Raw genomic sequence first — 21,794 nt, forward strand, 5'->3', positions numbered from 1 at the left:
CTGCCCGAGAATCCCACCTGCCCGAAAATCCCACTTGCTCCACACCGAACGCGGCACAGCCGCGCTCCCAGCGGGGGCGGCGCCCCCTCCTCCCTTCCCTCCCTCTGTCCGTCCGTCGGTCCGTCCCCTCCCCGGGGCGGCCCCGCTCTGCCCGCCCCGCTCTCCCCGCGCCGGGCGGAGCCTGTCCGCGCTGCCGCCGCGGGCTCGGAGTTGCGCCGGGCGGCGGAGGCGAGCGGAGCGCGGCGCTCCCGGCCCGGTCCATCCCACCCGGGCCATGCAGGATGCTCCCGGCCGCCGCCCCGCGCCCGCCGCCGCTGCTGTGGCCGCCGCCCGCCGAGCCCCCCGCGCCGCCCTGGGCCTGGGTGCTGCCCGCGGCCGCGGGGCTGCTCCGGGTGGGCGCTGCCGCCGCCGGGGCTCCCCATCCTCCTCCTCCTCCTCCTCCTCCCGGGCCGCCGCTGCTGCTGCCGCCCCCCGCGCTGCTGCGGCCCGGGCCGGGCTGGCGCGGCCCCGCCGAGCCCCCGCTGCTGCCGCTGCTGCCCGCGGCCGCCGAGCCGCTCCTGCACGGCCAGGTAAGGGCGGAGCCGCCGTGCGGGGACACAACTTTCCCGGAGCCGCTGCCCGGAGCCGGCCCCGGCACCGAGACCCCCGCCCGCAGCGTGCGGGGTGGCGGCGGGGGCTGCCCGGGCTCTGCATCCTCCTTTTCCGAGCTCTGTATCCTCCGCTTCCCGAGCTCTGCATCCTCCTTACCCGGGCTCTGTATCCTCCTTTTCCGAGCTCTGCATCCCCTTTCCCCGGGCGCTGCATCCCTCTTTTCCCGGGTTCTACAGCTCCCTTCCCGGGGTTTTACACCACCCGCCTTCCCTGGGCTCTGCATCCCCCCTTCCTGGGTTTTATATCCCTCTCCCTCGGGGCGCTGCATCCCCTCCTTCCCAAGCTCTGCATTCCCCTTTCCCCGGTTCTACATTCCCCCGCTCCCGGTGCTCTGCACCCCCTTCCCCAGCTCTGCATCCCTCCTTCCCTGGGTTGTACATCTCCCTTTCCCCAGCTCTGTATTCCCCTTTCCCTGGGTTCTGCACCCCCTTTTCCAGCCCTGCACCCCCTTCCCGACGCTCCGCGCCCCGCGTGTGTGGGACCGCGGCGCTTCCCGCGGCTCTGGGAACGTGCTGCGGGCATCTCCCCGGGGCAGAGGGGCTGCCGGGGGCTGCGGGTCCCTCCCACGCCGGCTGCAGGCTGCGCTCTCCGCAGATGCGGCCGGAACGGGAGCGATGCCCCGGCAGCCGGGGCAGCACCGCCGCCGAGCGTTCTGCGAATATTTATAAAGACCAAAGTTTTGAGCCGTGTCACTGGAACCGGCGTGTCGCGCCGGTGCTTTCCCTGATGAATATTTCAATTATTAATCGCTGCCGTGAGGCTGCCCGCGGCAGCGGAGCGCTCAGCCGGGTGTTCGCCCCTCTCCGCGGAGGGCTCGGGGCCGCGCCCGCAGTTTTGCCTCGGCTTTATGGTTTTGGGCAGACAGAAGTAAAAATAAACGCGAGCCGCGAGCGCTGTGGCGTCCGCTCGATTCCGTGTGATGATTTCCAGCCTTTTCGAGCTCGAGCGTCTCTTGTGGTTCGGGAGAAAACAGTCGGTGCTGCTCTAATGAAAAGGGAACGTCAATTATTCCCCAGCGGGAGACCGCTCCGCGAACCTGCAGAGGTGCTTCTGCTGTGGGAACCCGTTTGCCGGGCCAATTTAAGTTGAGGAAAAATACATTTGTGGCGTTTCCTTTGGCTCTCCAGACTCATTTTCAGGCTCTCGCTGGCGCCGTACGGTTCGGTGTGAGCAGAGGAGCCCAGGCTGCCGGTGTGCCCGGCTCCAGGCTGTGCTTTGGGCTTCCCGAACCGCTCCGAACCCGCCCAGCAAACACAAACCCCCGGACTGAAGGGACATTCCCGACGTTTTCCGTCGCGTAATTAGGAAATCATGGAAAGCATCGCTTACCCAGGGTGAAATCCTTTTGTTAACCCCTCCTCTTGCGTTTGTTTGGTTTTTTTGTGCCCTCCCAAGTGGATATTTGGAGCTCACTCGCCGGTCGTGGGATTCTCCCCTTCTTCCAGCGTGGAATTGGTGCCGGTGCTGCCGCCCGTGTACAGCGCCGCGGTGCCGCCGCACGCCGCCAAGGGCTGGATCGAGAAGAGGCTGCCCAGCTGCAAGGTGAGTGCCAGCCTGGCCTGCCATGGGGCTTTGGGGCTTTTTCCTGGAGTACATCGAGTACGTGAGCTGCAGAGTGCTGTGGGTTCAGGGCCGTGAGAGGTCCTGTTTGTCAGGAGAAGCCTGTGGGAGGGGCAGGTAATGGAACAGCAGGTACAGCTTTACTGTTCCTAAGTTTTAATAGGACTAAAATGTCGCTAATATTTACTCCTTTGAGTAGAACGTCCTCATTTTCCTACCAGATGTGATTATGGCGGTTTTCCATCTTCCCTTTCTCCCTGGTTTTCCCGCTGTCTGTCCCAAAGGGGTGCCACAGTCTGGTGCTGGCAGAGTGGTGTCACCGCAGGCACTGCCATGTCCCTGGTGCCAGGGTGGCCCTCGGGGTCCCGTGTCCCCATCCCACCTCTGGTCCCCATATTTGCCCCTCTGCCAGCTGAGTGCTGAGCACCAGCTTTGCACTGCTGTCCCTCAGCTTTGTGCTGCTGGCTTTCAGCTGGTTGTGTGCCCTGTCCCTGCTGTCCCTCAGCTGGTTCTGTGCTCTGTCCCTCAGCTGGTTTTGTGCTCTGTCCCTGCTGCCCCTCAGCTGGTTTTGTGCCCTGTCCCCCTGTCCCTCAGCTGGTTTGTGCTCTGTCCCTCAGCTGGTTTTGTGCCCTTATTCCCCCTGTCCCTCAGCTGGTTCTGTGCCCCGTCCCCCTGTCCCTCAGCTGGTTCTGTGCCCTGTCCCCCTGTCCCTCAGCTGGTTTGTGCTCTGTCCCTCAGCTGGTTCTGTGCCCTGTCCCCTGTCCCTCACCCCCGTGTCCCCGGGCTGGGGAGGTGGCTGCAGCCCCGGTGCTGACGGGGTCACTCGGGGTGGCCGTGTCAGCACCAGGAGTGGCCGTGTCAGGACAGCTCTGCCTCCAGGGATTGCTGGCCTCCCGTGCAGCTGCAGCAGCTGATCTGTCATGTCAAAGCCAGTTAATTTTAAGCGGTCACTTCACTTCAGCCTCAGCGCTGAGGGACCCTGCTTTGGGCAGTTTGTCCCCAGCTGAGGCTCTGCCTGTTGAAATACCGAGTTAATACGCTTTGTTCTCACGTGTGTTTCTGAGTTTGGGATCTCAGACTGTCACATTTTCCTTTCTTTCTGTTGCACAGATCTACCTGAACAATGCCTTTGCCCTGGATTCGGCCTGGGTGCAGCCTGAGGAGTCCAGGCTGTTCCAGGGGGCTGAGAAGCCCCTGCTGCTGAGCAACCAAGTGGCCGTGGCTGTAGCCAGGCCAGCTGCTGCCTCCAGGCCACTGCCCACGCTCATCCTGGCCCCTCAGCTGATCCCAGGTCAGGAAATGAGCGCATCAATAATTAAATATTGCCTGTTTCTCTGTGCTTTTCCCTTAATGCATCCCCCAGAGAGGCAAGGCTGCTCTCTAAAGCAGAGATTCACTTCCACTCAGCTGCAAACCTTGCCTGAGCAGAGCCTTGATGGCCAAGTGCAGCTCAGCCTCTGAGTGACTCTGAGAGGAAGACAGGGCTCTGTGTAATTACAGCAGATTGTGCCAGGCTGCTCTGGAGCTGCTTGGTGGCCCCTGCCAGGAAGGGACCAACCACTCCCCACCTACTGAGTTTATTTTTCAAACAGAAATCGCTGACCGCCTCAGTGAGTCTATGGTTCCGTGTAGGATTCTGCTGGCTGCTCCTTTGCAGAGTGTGGTGGGGTCTGTGTAGACAGCCAGCAGGAGAGAGGAGCAGAGGATCCGTCATTTCATTAAGGCTCAGTCATTTGTGAAATCAGTTCCATTAATCTGCATAACTGAACAGAAGAACTAAAAGTTATAAATATTTACTATGCAATATTTAAATATTCTATGTGTAAATATTCTGTGATGCTTTAGGTAACTGAGATTTACACCTGGTAAAGAGCTTTTATCCTTGGACAAGAGCAGACCAGGCATTCCAGCAGGGCTGCACCTCTGTTTTGTGGCTGCAGGAGTAAATTAAAATAGCAGTTCTATCCAGAAGGCTGAGGAGAAAAGTGCCACTGATTGTTCAGCCCCTAAATACGCTCCCGGGAACTGGAGTTAGTGGGAATTGGAATTACTGCCCTGCCTTCCTCAGAGCAGAGGTGCTGTCCCTGGCGCTGAGAGCAGAGCTGCCCGTTCTGCAGGCTCTCCCCAAAGCAGTTTGTGTTTCAGAGCTGTGCAGCACCCAGGCTGTGGTGTTTGCCATCAGGGCTGGGGCTCAGAGTGTGCTGGAGGAGCTCCTGGCTCCTGGGCTCGTTAGCAGCCTCATTAATTAGCAGGGGGTGCCCTGGCACGTGCTGGCCCCTGCACCTGGGTCTGTGTTTTGGTGCTTGAGCAGAGCTGGGGCTCGGCCTCCTCTCCTCTGCCAGCACTGCCCAGGGCTCAGCTGGAGGAGTCAGTGCTGTGGGGAAAGCCTGGTGTGAGTTCATTTCTGTTTATTAGAGCATTTATTGGCATTTATTACACACAGAAGCAGCTGCATGCCCAGGCTGCTGGGGAATCACGGGATGGGTGTGCTGCTGAGGGAGGGGTCTGGGCAGGGGAGACGCAGCCCCTCCTGTTCCTGCACCTCTTAAAGACTCCAATGTTTTAAATATTTCAGTGTTTTAAACGTGCACAAGCGCATTTGATCACATGCAGAATGGCAGACATAAGGCAGGAGCATTCCTGGGAGCAGCTGAGGGGCAGTGCCAGGCAGAACAGGGACACTGCCAGCCTGGTGCCACCTCTGTGGGCTGCAGGGAGCCCCGGCAGGGGAAGGGTTTCCTCCCTCTGGGCAGCGTATGTGCCCATGGGTGTGTGCTCAGGAGCCCTGCAGCTGGAGCTGCTCCTCCTGCAGCAGCTGGCTCAGTGCTGGCTGCCTGCCGAGCTCCCTCAGGGTGGGAGAGAGGCAGAGGGGAGCTCAAATCCCCCAGCCATCTCTGTAAATAATGGGATCACAGAACCCTGGAGTAGTTTGGGTTGCAGGGACCCCAGACCCCACCCGTTCCCACCCAGTGCCATGGCAGGGACACCTCCCACTGTCCCAGGTGCTCCCAGCCCGAATGTCCAGCCTGGCCTGGGGCACTGCCAGGGATCCAGGGGCAGCCACAGCTGCCAGGGCCAGTCAGGAATTCCTTCCCATCCTTGTTGAGCTGTTGCTGTGGTTGGTGCCATCCCATCCCATCCCAGGCTGTTTGGGGCTCCAGAGCTCGTGAGGGACCTGTGGCCCTTCCTGCAGGGTGGCCCCATGCCTGTCCTGCAGGCAGAGCCAGGAGCTGCCTCCCCTGTGTTCCCTGGGCAGTATCTGCCCTCAGTGTGAGCAGTGATGAAGATCCTGGGGCAGATTCTCAGTTGGGTGGGATCAGGGCAGTTCATCAGGTTCTGTGCAGCAGTTCATCAGGTTCTGTGCAGCATTCACTCCAGAGCCGCCGTGGCGGCAGCAGCTCTGCCTTCCCCAGCCATCAGCAATGATAGAATTGTTTTCTCAATGGAGCTGCAGCCCTCCTCAGCTCCAGGAGTGAGCACGGAGCCTGGCCAGGCTAATGTGCATAATTGAGCAGCTGCAGCCCAGCCACTCCAAGGTGCTGTTGGCTGTGAGGAGCAGCAGTTATTGTTCTCTCCTGAAGTGCACGCCGTGAGTTACGTGCTCTGTGTTTGTGTTTCAGCAGTTATTGTTCTCTCCCGAAGTGCACGCCGTGAATTATGAGCTCTGTGTTGTTTCTGAGGAGCAGGGTGCCCTGTGCCCCTGGCAATGACGCCTGGCTCACGCTGCTCTGGGGAGGAAGGCAGCATTTCGTGTTCCTGCAAAGACAGCCCTGGTGTTTCTGGGAGGGAACGATTCATGTTTGTGTCTCCTGCGCTGTGGTGAGGTCAGGGCTGGCCAGGTGCCCTGTGCCACTGTGCCAGTGGGTGTCCTGCACATCCCTGTGGGCTCAGAGGCTGCTGGATGGGGTGAGAGAGTGCTGGCAGGACCCCGTGGTGGGGTCCGTGGAGCCCTGTGGCACAGGGCATTCACTGGTGTCACTGGGAGCTGTGCTGGGGTGGTTTGGCACTCCTGGTGTCAGGACCATGCCATCAGTGCCATTGGGAGCTGTGCTTGGTTTGGCACTCCTGGTGTCAGGACCATGCCATCAGTGCCATTGGGAGGTGTGCCTGGTTTGGCACTCCTGGTGTCAGGACCATGCTATCAGTGCCATTTGGAGGTGTGCCTGGTTTGGCACTCCTGGTGTCAGGACCATGCTATCAGTGCCATTTGGAGGTGTGCCTGGTTTGGCACTCCTGGTGTCAGGACCATGCCATCAGTGCCATTTGGAGGTGTGCCTGGTTTGGCACTCCTGGTGTCAGGACCATGCCATCAGTGCCATTTGGAGGTGTGCCTGGTTTGGCACTCCTGGTGTCAGGACCATGCTATCCCTGCCATTTGGAGGTGTGCCTGGTTTGGCACTCCTGGTGTCAGGACCATGCTATCAGTGCCATTTGGAGGTGTGCCTGGTTTGGCACTCCTGGTGTCAGGACCATGCTATCAGTGCCATTGGGAGCTGTGCTGGGGTGGTTTGGCACTCCTGGTGTCAGGACCATGCCATCAGTGCCATTTGGAGGTGTGCCTGGTTTGGCACTCCTGGTGTCAGGACCATGCCATCAGTGCCATTTGGAGGTGTGCCTGGTTTGGCACTCCTGGTGTCAGGACCATGCTATCCCTGCCATTTGGAGGTGTGCCTGGTTTGGCACTCCTGGTGTCAGGACCATGCTATCAGTGCCATTTGGAGGTGTGCCTGGTTTGGCACTCCTGGTGTCAGGACCATGCTATCAGTGCCATTGGGAGCTGTGCTGGGGTGGTTTGGCACTCCTGGTGTCAGGACCATGCCATCAGTGCCATTTGGAGGTGTGCCTGGTTTGGCACTCCTGGTGTCAGGACCATGCTATCCCTGCCATTTGGAGGTGTGCCTGGTTTGGCACTCCTGGTGTCAGGACCATGCCATCAGTGCCATTGGGAGCTGTGCCTGGTTTGGCACTCCTGGTGTCAGGACCATGCCATCAGTGCCATTGGGAGGTGTGCCTGGTTTGGCACTCCTGGTGTCAGGACCATGCTATCAGTGCCATTTGGAGGTGTGCCTGGTTTGGCACTCCTGGTGTCAGGACCATGCTATCAGTGCCATTTGGAGGTGTGCCTGGTTTGGCACTCCTGGTGTCAGGACCATGCCATCAGTGCCATTTGGAGGTGTGCCTGGTTTGGCACTCCTGGTGTCAGGACCATGCCATCAGTGCCATTTGGAGGTGTGCCTGGTTTGGCACTCCTGGTGTCAGGACCATGCCATCAGTGCCATTTGGAGGTGTGCCTGGTTTGGCACTCCTGGTGTCAGGACCATGCTATCCCTGCCATTTGGAGGTGTGCCTGGTTTGGCACTCCTGGTGTCAGGACCATGCTATCAGTGCCATTTGGAGGTGTGCCTGGTTTGGCACTCCTGGTGTCAGGACCATGCTATCAGTGCCATTGGGAGCTGTGCTGGGGTGGTTTGGCACTCCTGGTGTCAGGACCATGCCATCAGTGCCATTTGGAGGTGTGCCTGGTTTGGCACTCCTGGTGTCAGGACCATGCCATCAGTGCCATTTGGAGGTGTGCCTGGTTTGGCACTCCTGGTGTCAGGACCATGCTATCAGTGCCATTGGGAGCTGTGCCTGGTTTGGCACTCCTGGTGTCAGGACCATGCCATCAGTGCCATTGGGAGCTGTGCCTGGTTTGGCACTCCTGGTGTCAGGACCATGCTATCCCTGCCATTTGGAGGTGTGCCTGGTTTGGCACTCCTGGTGTCAGGACCATGCTATCCCTGCCATTTGGAGGTGTGCCTGGTTTGGCATTCTGGTGTCAGGGCCATGCTATCAGTGCTCCCTGCCCGAGGGGCTGTTCTGGTGCTGTATCTGGAGAGGTTTTATGGAATTGTGGAAAGGTTGGAATGGATCCTAAAGCTCATCTGGTTCCACGTGTCTCCTGCGTGGATATGAGGATGTCGGGTGGGGCATCCCAAGGAAATGACATTTTGATCCTTCTCATTCATGTCTTTTTCTCCTGATGGCAGTGCCCTTTACAGAACCAAGGCAGTGTCAGCATGCAGATACACATCCAAACACAGCCCCAGCTTGCTAGGTAATTCCTTACAGATTCTGAATGAAATAGGGCTGCTCTCTGTTGAATTTGGGTTCTGTTTTCTCATGAAGTACACCACCCAGGACCTCTGACCTCCTGTATCTCCTAAGCACAGCTCTGTGTTTGAAGCACATCTCCATTTACAAACACTCGGGTTTTGGCTTCCCAAATTGGATTATCTTGTATTTAAGTGCGTGTGCTGGGGCTCCCTGTTTGGGGACAGAGAATAGCACAGCAGGACCCCATTCATGTCCCTGAAAAGCCATCAAGCCTCCCTTTGTTTGTGGAGCATTCAAGCACTGCCAGCCAAGTGCTTTATTAGCTCTGGGAATGCTTGGCTTTAACCACAGCTTTCACAAAGTTTTTGTTTTGCTCATTAAGCTTATGGTTTTTTGGTGCTTTTCCCGTTATTTCCTCAAATCAAGAGAATCTCAGAATGAAGTTTGTTTTCCCGCTTCAATGACAGCAATAACCGCAGGAGCAATGTGTTTGTGGGCAGGGCTGCTGTTCTGACCTTTCCATAACATCATCCCTCCTGACCCCGGGAGCTCCGTGTGAATCAATCCAGCTCTGGGTGCGTGCAGGGGTGTCTGAGAGCAGCCAGGGATTGCTGTTTACTGCACACGAGCAGCAAAGTCAGCAGGGCTGTGAATGGCAGTCACTGGGCTCACAGTGCCAGTGCCAGCTGTGATTTCCCCTTGCAAAGCAGGGGTATCAGGAAAGCAGGGACATATCTACGTTTGTTTGTGTTTGCAGGGCTATTGGTGTGTTTGTTTCTGTTTGCGGGGCTGTTGGTGTGTTTCTATCCCTCTTCAGGAATATATCTGTTCCCTTTGCAGGGACATCCCTGTGTTTGTTTCCCTTTGCAGGGCTGTTTGTGTGTTACGCCTTACAGGGCTGTTGGTGTGTTTGTTTCCTTTTATAGGAATATCCCTGTTTTCTTTGCAGGGACATCCCTGCATTTGTTTGTTTCCTTTGCAGGGATATCGTTGTGTTAGTGTTTGCAGGGCTAATGGTGGGTTTGTTTCCCTGTGCAGGGACATCCCTGTGTCTGTTCCCTTTGCAGTGGGATATCCCTGTGTCTGTTCCCTGTGCAGGGATATCCCTGTGTCTGTTCCCTGTGCAGTGGGATATCCCTGTGTCTGTTCCCTTTGCAGTGGGATATCCCTGTGTCTGTTCCCTGTGCAGTGGGATATCCCTGTGTCTGTTCCCTTTGCAGTGGGATATCCCTGTGTCTGTTCCCTGTGCAGGGCTATCCCTGTGTCTGTTCCCTTTGCAGTGGGATATCCCTGTGTCTGTTCCCTTTGCAGTGGGATATCCCTGTGTCTGTTCCCTTTGCAGTGGGATATCCCTGTGTCTGTTCCCTGTGCAGTGGGATATCCCTGTGTCTGTTCCCTGTGCAGGGCTATCCCTGTGTCTGTTCCCTTTGCAGGGATATCCCTGTGTCTGTTCCCTGTGCAGGGATATCCCTGTGTCTGTTCCCTTTGCAGTGGGATATCCCTGTGTCTGTTCCCTTTGCAGTGGGATATCCCTGTGTCTGTTCCCTGTGCAGGGCTATCCCTGTGTCTGTTCCCTTTGCAGTGGGATATCCCTGTGTCTGTTCCCTTTGCAGTGGGATATCCCTGTGTCTGTTCCCTTTGCAGTGGGATATCCCTGTGTCTGTTCCCTGTGCAGTGGGATATCCCTGTGTCTGTTCCCTGTGCAGGGCTATCCCTGTGTCTGTTCCCTTTGCAGGGATATCCCTGTGTCTGTTCCCTGTGCAGGGATATCCCTGTGTCTGTTCCCTTTGCAGTGGGATATCCCTGTGTCTGTTCCCTTTGCAGTGGGATATCCCTGTGTCTGTTCCCTGTGCAGGGATATTCCTGTGTCTGTTCCCTGTGCAGGGATATCCCTGTGTCTGTTCCCTTTGCAGTGGGATATCCCTGTGTCTGTTCCCTGTGCAGGGATATCCCTGTGTCTGTTCCCTGTGCAGTGGGATATCCCTGTGTCTGTTCCCTGTGCAGTGGGATATCCCTGTGTCTGTTCCCTGTGCAGTGGGATATCCCTGTGTCTGTTCCCTTTGCAGGGATATCCCTGTGTCTGTTCCCTGTGCAGGGATATCCCTGTGTCTGTTCCCTGTGCAGGGATATCCCTGTGTCTGTTCCCTTTGCAGTGGGATATCCCTGTGTCTGTTCCCTGTGCAGGGATATCCCTGTGTCTGTTCCCTGTGCAGTGGGCTATCCCTGTGTCTGTTCCCTGTGCAGTGGGATATCCCTGTGTCTGTTCCCTTTGCAGTGGGATATCCCTGTGTCTGTTCCCTTTGCAGGGATATCCCTGTGTCTGTTCCCTTTGCAGTGGGATATCCCTGTGTCTGTTCCCTGTGCAGGGATATTCCTGTGTCTGTTCCCTGTGCAGGGATATCCCTGTGTCTGTTCCCTGTGCAGTGGGATATCCCTGTGTCTGTTCCCTTTGCAGTGGGATATCCCTGTGTCTGTTCCCTTTGCAGTGGGCTCTCCCTCTGTCTGTTCCCTTTGCAGTGGGATATCCCTGTGTCTGTTCCCTGTGCAGGGATATCCCTGTGTCTGTTCCCTTTGCAGTGGGATATCCCTGTGTCTGTTCCCTTTGCAGGGATATCCCTGTGTCTGTTCCCTGTGCAGGGCTATCCCTGTGTCTGTTCCCTGTGCAGGGATATCCCTGTGTCTGTTCCCTGTGCAGTGGGATATCCCTGTGTCTGTTCCCTTTGCAGTGGGCTATCCCTGTGTCTGTTCCCTCTGCAGTGGGATATCCCTGTGTCTGTTCCCTGTGCAGGGATATCCCTGTGTCTGTTCCCTTTGCAGTGGGATATCCCTGTGTCTGTTCCCTTTGCAGTGGGATATCCCTGTGTCTGTTCCCTTTGCAGTGGGATATCCCTGTGTCTGTTCCCTTTGCAGTGATATCCCTGTGTCTGTTCCCTTTGCAGTGGGATATCCCTGTGTCTGTTCCCTGTGCAGTGGGATATCCCTGTGTCTGTTCCCTGTGCAGGGATATCCCTGTGTCTGTTCCCTGTGCAGTGGGATATCCCTGTGTCTGTTCCCTGTGCAGGGATATCCCTGTGTCTGTTCCCTGTGCAGTGGGATATCCCTGTGTCTGTTCCCTTTGCAGTGGGATATCCCTGTGTCTGTTCCCTGTGCAGGGATATCCCTGTGTCTGTTCCCTGTGCAGGGATATCCCTGTGTCTGTTCCCTGTGCAGTGGGCTATCCCTGTGTTTTCCTTTGTAGGGGTATCAGGGTGTTCAGGGTTTTTTAGGAACTCTAAACATAGCTCAGGTTGAGAAGGAAACTTTTGTTCCATGCGAGGTAAAAGTTTCCCAGAAATCCGGATTTATCCACTGAAGTGTCCTCACCCCTCCTGTCTCACTCACATTTTCCCATCACCTCTGTGCTACAGAATCCTTCCACCTCACCCGTGTCCCTGTGCCTGCTTGGCCCTTTTGGGGTGTCTGGTGCCATCTGGGGAGGTGACCCCCTCTCAGCTGAGGTTCAGTTCAGGCTCCAGAAGCCAGCTTAGTGCCAGGAGGAGGTGCCAGGATGTTGCCCATCAGGCTGTAAAGCACAGAAAATTTCAGCACACTGAGCAGCACCTGATTGGCACACCTGGGAACATCTGTCTGCTCTCAGAGGGGGCTGGAGGGTGACAGTGGCACCATCGGGCTCCATCTGCAGCTGAGGTCAAAGGAAGGGACAGCGGATTCTCCCTGAAGCCCTGGAGCTTAAAAATGCAGAGAATCTGACTTAAAAATAGTGAAAATACTGCCTGAGGACTCAGAGCTTAAAGTTGCAGAGAATCCAACTTAAAAATACTGAAAATTCTGCTTAAAGGCATCAGCACTGAAAATGCAAAAATTCCTTCTTTAAAATACAGAAAATTTGCTTGAAGCCATCAGCTGGGCTGGGGGGGCTGTGAGGGGCTGGGCTGAGTGCAGGCACAGCACTGGGGGCTCCTGTTACAGCAGGGCTGGTGCTGAGGGTGGCTTTGGGAGCAGGAACACTGCGTGTGCCCGGGGAGGGCTGGAGTGCCCGTCCCTGGAAGTGTCCAGGGGATTCCTGAGGTGGCACTCAGAGCTCTGGGCTGGGGACAAGGTGGGTTTGTCCCCAGTGACAATGGGGCACAGCTGGCACTCTGATCCTGGAGGGCTTTTCCAGCCCCGGTGATTCTGGGATTCAGAGGAGAAGTTGGCACCTCACAGCCAGGGTGTACCCTGACCTGGCAAAACAGACCTGGGGAAAGCACCATTGCTGGAAAAAAATCCCTCCTTTTCCCCTCATTGCGATATCGGTGATGGTGATATCTGTGATGGTGATATCCGTGATGGTGCTTGATTCCTGTTTTCATGGCGTGTGACTTTCGAAATTCCCCGTGTGGGTGCAGAGTGATTTATGGTAGCTCTAAAACCCTTTCAAGGCCTTTTTGAACAGAACCCACAGCAAGATCTGGTTTGTTTGTGAGGAGAATTTCTCAGGCGGGTGCCCCCAGTCCTGAGGGAGCCCTGGCCCAGCTGGCAGTGCCCTGGGCAGGGCTGGGCTGGGGATGCTGCTGGGCTGAGGCACAGCTGAGCCCTCCCGTGCTCTCCCCAGCACCGAGCCCCCAGGCATGGCCCTTCCTCCCTGGAGTTATTCACCAGGAGAGACAGAGTGAGAGCTCCATCAAAGGAGGGGAAACCACCCAAACTTCTCCTTCAGCTGAGCAATGAAACTTTGATGAGGGCATTGATGCAAGTTTAATGAGCAGCCCAGCTCGGCGCAGGCTGTGCCTGCCCAGCTCACGTCACTCTCCTGTTCTCCTGCCCTCTTTGGGGAAATCACATCCTCCTCTCCAGAAGAAAAGAATCAAATGAGAAGTAAACAACCTTCCTGCTCGTGTGCCCTGCAGGAAGGCGCAGCAGAGTCGTGTTTGCAGACAGCATTAGCTTTCACAGGAGGCGTTTTGTGGGTTTCTCCCAGCAGCAGGCAGCTGGAATTGGGAATGAGCACAGGCTCTTGGAGGGCAGGTGTTTGACCCCGCTGAAGGATTGTTCCACTTCCCAGGTGAATGAACAATGAGCTCCTGTTTAACGCTTGGATTGGTTGGACACTGATGGGTTTTTATTTTTTTGTTTGTTTTTTAATTTCTGCCAGTTGGTCTGGCAGAAAAATCTGTTTTCATTTATCCATTGCTAAGTGATCAAAACTTAAATATTTGTGGGGTTTGTTTGGCCTGTGTGCATCTGCAGGTGTTCCTTGGCATGGAGGAATAATGACTGTGGAAATAATGGGCTTTTTTTGGTGACACTGAAAACACTAAACTTCTGCTTTGCTAATGCAGGGCTTATTTTGTTGGGAAATAATTGTAAAGGGCTGGGACAAAGCTGGGGGTGCTCACCTGGGCAGGAGCAGCTCCAGGGAGAGCTCAGAGCCCCTGGCAGGGCCTGAAGGGGCTCCAGGAGAGCTGCAGAGGGACTGGGGACAGGGATGGAGGGACAGGACACAGGGAATGGCTCCCAGTGCCAGAGGGCAGGGCTGGATGGGATATTGGGAATTGGGAATTGTTCCCTGCAGGGCTGGATGAGATATTGGGAATTGGGAATTGTTCCCTGGCAGGGTGGGATGGGAGATTGGGAATTGTTCCCTGGCAGGGCTGGATGGGAGATTGGGAACTGGGAATTGTTCCCTGGCAGGGCTGGATGGGATATTGGGAATCGGGAATTGTTCCCTGCAGGGTGGGCAGCCCTGGCACAGGTGCCCAGAGCAGCTGTGGCTGCCCCTGGATCCCTGGCAGTGCCCAAGGCCAGGCTGGACATTGGGGCACCCTGGGGCAGTGGGAGGTGTCCCTGCCATGCTGAGGTGGCACTGGGTGGGTTTGGGGTCCCTCCCAACCCATTCTGGGATTATGTGATCTCACCCCTGTCCCTGCTGGGATTCTCCTGCCTGGAGCTGTTCAGGGGCTGCATCCCCACCCCACAGCCTCCCTCCCAAACCCCCATTCCCTGTTTTCCTGCCATGCCCATGGAAAGGGAGCCTCAGGGTGAGGGGGGGTCTGCAGTGGGATCAGCTGGGGGTCTGTGGAGCCTCAGGTGCCTCCCAGTGCCTGCAGGGTTTGCAGGTGGGCTGGGCTTTGCTGGATGCCACAAGGAGCTGGTGATTGCTTCATTTCTGAATCCCGAGCTCGGGTGGAGGGAGGAACAGCTGCTGTTTGTCAGATTTGCTCTGCTCCTCAAGAGTTTTACACTCCTGTTCTTGTTTGTTTAACATAATTAGCCAGGATTGAGCTCTGAAGGTCTTCCCTGCCACTGTCAGGCTGGGGAGAGAATGGTGCAGGGGCTGAAGGGTGTTTCAGCTTTGATCTGGGACATTCCTGGGGCTGCCCAGGGAGGGCTGGAGTGCCCATCCCTGCAGCTGGCACCTGGAGATGGCACTCAGAGCTCTGGGCTGGGGACAGTGGGGCAGAGCTGGGACTCCCTGGGCTGAGAGGGCTTTTCCAGCCTCAGGGGTTCCGTGAAGCATCCTGCTGAGTTTTTGGGATGAAGGAGATGAGATGCAGAGCTTGTCAAACTCGGGGATTTGTGTGCAGGACACAGCAGAGCAGCCAGGCAAGCCAGGGAGCACTGGGTGCCTAATATAGCAAGGAATAAATTCAGCTTAGGCATCAGACAGTTACACTTTGGAAAGATGAGAATGATTGTGCTCCCAGTGTTCAAATATTTGACTTTTTTATTAAGTTTTCTCATTTAAATGTAATGACTCTGCACAGTTTGTGTGTGAGTCACTGCTGCCTTGTCCCTGTGGGTGATGTGCTCACATCTGTGGGGTTCCATGGCAGAAAATGCCAGGAAATTTTTCTGGCTGCTTTAGAGGGCTCGAGCCCCTGCACAGGGGATCAGAGACTTTGGCACAGAGCTCAAAACTCTTGTGCTTTTGATTTAGCTTTTGGAAAAAACAATTACAAACTTTTTATATAAAGAATTACAAGCTACAAAAGTTTAAGTAGAATGATAGTGAATTTATCACTAAAAATAGATTTTTGAGGTTTTTAGCATGGGGGTTCAGGGGGCAAGGTGGAGGAATCTGGGCATGTCCTGCCTTTCTTCTTCTTCATCTTGGCCTCCATCTTCTGCTGTGATGTTGGCACTTTGGATTGGTTTAGAGTCGAAGCTCACTGTCTAACATAGGTGATGGGTATTGGAAAGGAATGGTAAATATTGTACACGTAGTTTTTAGTACAAAAAGATAACACTGCCTCAGGGCAGGCAGAGTGCCTCTGTCTGTTATGCTGAGTGGATCTTGGCAGGGCAGGAGAAAGAATTTTATAGATAAGGAGCAATAAACAATCTTGAGACTGAGAAATGAAGAGCTCTGACTCCTCCTTCAAGCACTGGGCTGGGAAAAGAGACTTTTTAATATATCTCGGGGTAACTCTGTAACTCTGAGCAGTGAGAGACCCCAAGAGCTCACACACCTCTCTCTCTGTCCCACAGGTGGGTGCCAGAGCAGCCTTAAAGCCGTGGGTGGCACGCAGAGCCTGGCGCTGGTGGCCCTGGAGCCCGAGGCCCCGCAGGCCGCGCCGGGCCTGCAGCCCTGCCAGCTCCTCAGCCTGTCCCCCATCAAAGTGCCACTGCTGGCCTCGCCCTTCCCAGGTAAGGCCCTGTGGGGCTGGGGACAGTGTGGGCGGCACAGGGGCTGGGGTGGTGCTGGGCGCTGGGAACGGGTGGCACTGCCAGGGTTAAACGGGGGGTTCTGGAGCGGTGTGGAGGTGCGCTCTGGGCTGGGTGTCAGGAGCGGGTTCAGAGCTCCGGGATGTTTGCCATGGATGTGTCCCTGGGGCATTTGGGGCCAGCTGAGCTGGTTCCTGCCTCCTCTGAGGGGGTTCTGGGGGCAAACCTCTGAGCCCCCCTGCCCACCCTCAGGTTGTGGTGGTGTGGTCGCAGCTGAGCTGAAATGTTCACGTTCTCAGCTGGAGTGTTCCCCTTCTCAGCTGGAACATTCCCATCCTCAGCTGGAACGTTCATGTTCTCAGCTGGAACATTTGTGTTCATGTCCTCAGCTGGAACGTTCATGTCCTCAGCTGGAACGTTCATGTTCTCAGCTGAAAGGGCCCTCAGGAGGTGTCTGCACACTGTGGTACAACACTTTATTAAGTCCCCAGCAGATTCTCTGGGTGTTTTTAGTTACAGATGTGCTGGGAGAGCTCAGCCCGGGCCCTCTGCCAGAGCTGAGGTGTGTTTGGTGCCTGCAGAAATGGCTCTTTCTGGGTGCTGAGTGGAACCTTTGTGAAGGTGGCAGCTGAGGGGCATCCCCGCCTGGCTGGGCAGGCCTGGTGGTCAGGGGCCTTTAGGGCGATGTTTGTGACTGCACCTGGGGTGCCTGGGGCTATTTTTAGAACAGTTATCTGCCAATTAAGTGAAAAATGTAAATGAGTGAAAAATGGAAATGAGGGCGCGTCTTCCATTTTGTGGTAATTGAGGTGCAGCACAGTGAGGCACAGGGAGACTGAATTCTGCAGAAGGTGCAGCTCTGGTTTGGGGTTGGTGGGGAGCTCTGGTTTGGTGTTTAATGAGGGATGGATTCCAGGGATTCTCCTTCCTGCCAGAGCTGGGCTGTGGGACCAGGGCTGGGAGCAGCAAACGGGCCCAGAGGAGGGAAAGGGGCAGGAAAAGGAGGCTCGGGGGGCCCTTGTGGCTCTGCACAGCTCCTGCCAGGAGGGCACAGCCGGGGGGAACAGGGACAGGAGCAGAGGGGACGGCCCCAGGCTGGGCCAGGGCAGCTCAGGGTGGGCACAGCAGGAATTTCCCCATGGAAAGGGGCTCAGGAACTGCCCAGGGAGGGTTCAGTGCCCATCCCTGCAGGTGGCACCTGGAGGTGGCACTCAGAGCTGGGGACAGGGTGGGGATGGGCACAGGCTGCATCTGTCCCGATCCCCATGTCACCTAAAAAGTGACCCTGGGGTTAAGGAGCTGTGAATTTGGGGTTAATGACCTATGAATTTGGGGTTAATGACCTGTCACCCTGGGGTTAAGGACCTGTGACCCTGGAGTTAATGACCTCCCCACACTGCCCTTGTCTAAAGCTTATGAAAGGCCATGGGCACACAGCAGCAATGAACTCAAAAACCCCAAAATGACATTATTTCCAGCTTCAATCTCCATGTTTATTGGTGCCTGGAAGGCTGAACATTGTGTGTGTGGTCAGCCCGGTTAATTGATTATCCCCTGTTAATTGATTCTATTAGAGAGCAGTGTCCTGTTCCTGCCTTGTGTGGTCCTGTGTCTCCAATCACAGGCATTTGCTCAATTTGATCAATAGTATTAGGAGTGAATATTTATTTTTTAGGCCTTTGATTGTGGTTAGTTTTGCAGGCTTGCAGTTAACTCCTGGCACCCTAATTAATAGCTTTGGGAATTAATAGCAGGGTGTTAACACGAGGTGGGAGGTGTGGGAAGGGCACAGGGCAGATGGGATCCAGGCTCTGCTGCTTTTCCATCCTCGCAGAGGAAATTCCTTGGAATTCCCTCAAAGCAAATCACCAGGAATTTAGGGGAACTGTGAGTGTGCACAATGCAGTGTGGTCATTTTTAAAAATTCACTTTTAATACAATTTACTTTACATTTTGGGAAGGAAAATCAGAAGCAAAGCTATGAGAGAGCAGAGGATATTTGTGGAATTTAAAGGCAGCCTTTTCCTGCAGGAGGCTGTGAAGAATCCCAGCTGGGGCCCTGGGAATGGGGCTGAGCACACAGGGCTGGGAGGTGTTGGCTGCTGTGCCTTGGCTCTGCAGCCAGTGGTGCTCTTGGGGATTGTTTTGTCACTGTGCTGAGCCTAGAAAAACTTGGAATGATGAAATAAACGTGTGGGAGAGAAGCAGCATAAAAGCCCTGGGTTTAATAGCGACATAAAATGCTGTTTTATATGGAATAAAATACTGAAGCTTGAGGAAGCTGTCCATGGAGTGATGTGTGGCTGGAGAGGCTCAGGCTCTGTGCCCTGAGAGGGGCCCTGGCCCCACATTGCTGTGCCCTCTGCTCCCACCCCAGTGAGGTGAGCAGGGAAGGTTCCAGCAATGCAATTGCAGCCCCTTTTTGGGTCAGAATTGCTTTTATTTCCTTTCTTCATTTCGCATCTACTGGTGGTGCTGCTCGTGCATCTCCCAGGCAAATGTTCCCTTAAATATTTCATGGCAGCCCGGCTGTGAGTGTGGATTTTGTGCCAGGTTTAACATAAAGACTAAACAGGAGCTTGTGGAGATGCAGCTCCTCGCTGTGCTGCATCTTCCTGGGCCCTGCTGGGGGAGGAAACTGCATTTCCCAGCACTGCTACGCAGGGCTCCGAAATCTGCCTCAAAGAAACCCTAAATGCATTAAATCTGCAAGCACCAGCACTTACCTGCAGTAATTAAGGAATGGGGTGTCTGGTAATCTCTAACACCCCGCTGCAGCTCCTGCATAAAGGAGTGGGTGTTTATTTTCCTCACATGCAGGTTTTTAATGGTAGCAGTGAAGAAGGTAAGAGATGAGCCCGTGCTTATGGACTCTGTAAATTAGCAGCGAGCACAAATATTAAAAAAGGCACCATCTGCCATAGAATCCGTTTGCCACCTGTTCCCTGGCTCTCAGCATTATTTAAGGGTTTAAGTGTGGTGGTTTAGGCTGCCACGGAGCAGCTGGGAAGTGACGGAGCCTTCTCCTCTCAGCACCTCAATGCTGAGTGCCAAGGGCTGCTCGGTGCCAGCTCTGTGCCCGAGCTCTCTCCGTGTCTGTCCGTGTCCGTCAGTCCCTCCTCAGCAGGGACTGCTCACTGAGCCAGGCTTGGCCTGTCCGTGTCCGTCAGTCCCTCCTCAGCAGGGACTGCCTGAGCCAGGCTTGGCCTGTCCGTGTCCGTCAGTCCCTCCTCAGCAGGGACTGCTCACTGAGCCAGGCTTGGCCTGTCCGTGTCCGTCAGTCCCTCCTCAGCAGGGACTGCCTGAGCCAGGCTTGGCCTGTCCGTGTCCGTCAGTCCCTCCTCAGCAGGGACTGCTCACTGAGCCAGGCTTGGTCTGTCCGTGTCCGTCAGTCCCTCCTCAGCAGGGACTGCTCACTGAGCCAGGCTTGGCCTGTCCGTGTCCGTCAGTCCCTCCTCAGCAGGGACTGCCTGAGCCAGGCTTGGCCTGTCCGTGTCCGTCAGTCCCTCCTCAGCAGGGACTGCTCACTGAGCCAGGCTTGGCCTGTCCGTGTCCGTCAGTCCCTCCTCAGCAGGGACTGCTCACTGAGCCAGGCTTGGCCTGTCCGTGTCCGTCAGTCCCTCCTCAGCAGGGACTGCTCACTGAGCCAGGCTTGGTCTGTCCGTGTCCGTCAGTCCCTCCTCAGCAGGGACTGCTCACTGAGCCAGGCTTGGTCTGTCCGTGTCCGTCAGTCCCTCCTCAGCAGGGACTGCTCACTGAGCCAGGCTTGGTCTGTCTGTGTCCGTCAGTCCCTCCTCAGCAGGGACTGCTCACTGAGCCAGGCTTGGTCTGTCCGTGTCCGTCAGTCCCTCCTCAGCAGGGACTGCCTGAGCCAGGCTTGGTCTGTCCGTGTCCGTCAGTCCCTCCTCAGCAGGGACTGCTCACTGAGCCAGGCTCAGAGCACACTCAGAGCTGGCTCATGGGCTGGGTTCAGTGCTGGGGAAGGGACCTGGGTTAGTCCCACTGAGCCCTTGAGCTCAGGCTGAGGTCCCCAGGGCATCACAGGAGCCCAGGATTGATTGGTTTGGAGGGATGCCAAATCCCCCCAGTGCCACCCCTGCCATGGCAGGGACACCTGCCCCTGTCCCAGGTGCTCCCAGCCCTTGCAGTGTCCAACCTGGCATGGATGTTCCAGTATTTCCCACACGTTTCCTGGCCAACCTCGTCCCTCCCCGTTCCTTACTGGGAGGGCTGGGCTGGGCCATGTGTCCAGCCTCTGTGCACACTCCTCCCTTCCCTCCTTGTGTTAATGAGCTAATTAGCAGCTGCAATCCATGGGTCAGAGCCTGGGAAGCCCCTGCAGCCCTGGCCAGGGGTGGCTCCTGCTGGCTCTGCAGCTGGGGCTCTGCTGGGCTCGCTGCCACCCTTTGGGGTCCTCTCTGAGGGAATTCTCCTGGTGCACTTCTCAGTTCACCTTAGCCCAGCCTCGCCTGCACGGGAATTCCACAGCATCAGGTGAGCACAAATGAATGATTTTGGGAGAACAGGAAAGTTCCAGGCAGGAATGTGGGGCTCCCTGTGATGGTGTTCACAGGGGTTCAAGGATGAGGGAAGAGATGAGGATCTGACTCCATGTTTCACAAGGCTGATTGATTATTTTATGATATATATTACATTAAAACTGTACTAAAAGAATAGAAGAAAGGATTTCATCAGAAGGCTGGCTAAGAATAGAAAGGAAAGAATGATGACAAAGGTTTGTGGCTCAGTCCGAGCCAGCTGACTGTGATTGGCCATTAATTAGAAACAACCACATGAGACCAATCCCAGATGCACCTGTTGCATTCCACAGCAGCAGATAACCATTGTTTGCATTTTGTTCCTGAGGCCTCCCAGCTTCTCAGGAGGAAAAATCCTAAGGAAAAGATTTTCCATAAAATATCATGGCTACAGCTCCTGTCCTGGGGAAGCCTCCTCTGGCCTTGCTGGGTCTGCCCCGTGCCTGGCACTGGCACAGGCTGGCTGGGAGTGCTGGGTGGCACAGGCTGGTGGTTTATGAGCTGGCTGTAAATGCTGTGCCCAGCTCTAATGCTGGCTAACGAAGCAAGCAAATGAATGTTTATAGTTATTAGAGTGATAACTTCCTGCCTGGGCTAACATTCAGCACAAAATCACGTTTTGGTTCCCTGTGTTGGCACACCAGAGGGAAGGTGAGCTGGTTCAGGGGCTCAGATAATGCCCAGAGCCCACTGAAATGGTACCAATTCCCTCCTCCCCACACAGAGAGTCCCTGCTGGGAGCTGGAGCTGCCCACTTTATCAGGACCCTGTGATAATAGGGGGATGGCTCTCAGTGTGGAAATTCAGCTGGCTTGGGTTGCCAAGGCCAAGTGCAGGAGGAGATGGGCCGCGTGAGGTCAGGCACAGCTCTGTAGCGTTGCACATTTTTGCACCATCCAGAGCCACTCATGGCAGTTTATTGGTGCAAATCCATGGTGGGCCTGCCTGGGTTTATGGATCACGGTGCACTTTGTACCAACAGCGGTTCCCAAGGCTTTGGGATGTCTGGGAGCAGGGGCAGGAGCTGAGGCTCAGGCTGGACATCAGGAAAAGGCCCCACCTCAGTCCTGCTTAGGCCAGGCTCGTGGTTAAGGAGCTGCTCCCGTGGTGTGCTCCAGGAGAGGCTCTCAGTGCCTGGGATGTAATAGCAAGGTATTGACAAAGGGAAAAATATCAATACTGCAGTGGCAGTTACAAAAGACAAACAACCCAAATCCTCTCAGTCGTGCCCAGCTCCTGGTAAATGTCATGGAAGTCAGAGTTAATTTAGTGTGTCTGTAACCGCTTGTTAAAGCCCTGAGC

The 21,794-nt window shown here is 55.7% G+C and overlaps 1 protein-coding gene across 1 annotated transcript in view; it reads left to right on the top strand.

Moving 5' to 3' along the window:
• Positions 1–281: 281 nt before the first annotated feature.
• The window catches only part of TCERG1L (transcription elongation regulator 1 like), a 52,352-nt gene continuing 30,839 nt past the window's right edge, over positions 282–21,794 (top strand). Inside the window, exons 1-4 of the mRNA XM_054276772.1 lie at positions 282–569; positions 2,047–2,193; positions 3,322–3,502; positions 15,778–15,936. Coding sequence (XP_054132747.1) covers positions 282–569; positions 2,047–2,193; positions 3,322–3,502; positions 15,778–15,936 — 775 coding nt within the window. The remainder of the gene's footprint in view (positions 570–2,046; positions 2,194–3,321; positions 3,503–15,777; positions 15,937–21,794) is intronic.

Source organism: Melozone crissalis, unplaced genomic scaffold (assembly GCF_028551555.1).
Source record: "Melozone crissalis strain CALT ecotype California unplaced genomic scaffold, PUWL_Pcris_2 ptg000019l_1, whole genome shotgun sequence".
Classification (NCBI taxonomy): Eukaryota; Metazoa; Chordata; class Aves; order Passeriformes; family Passerellidae; genus Melozone; species Melozone crissalis.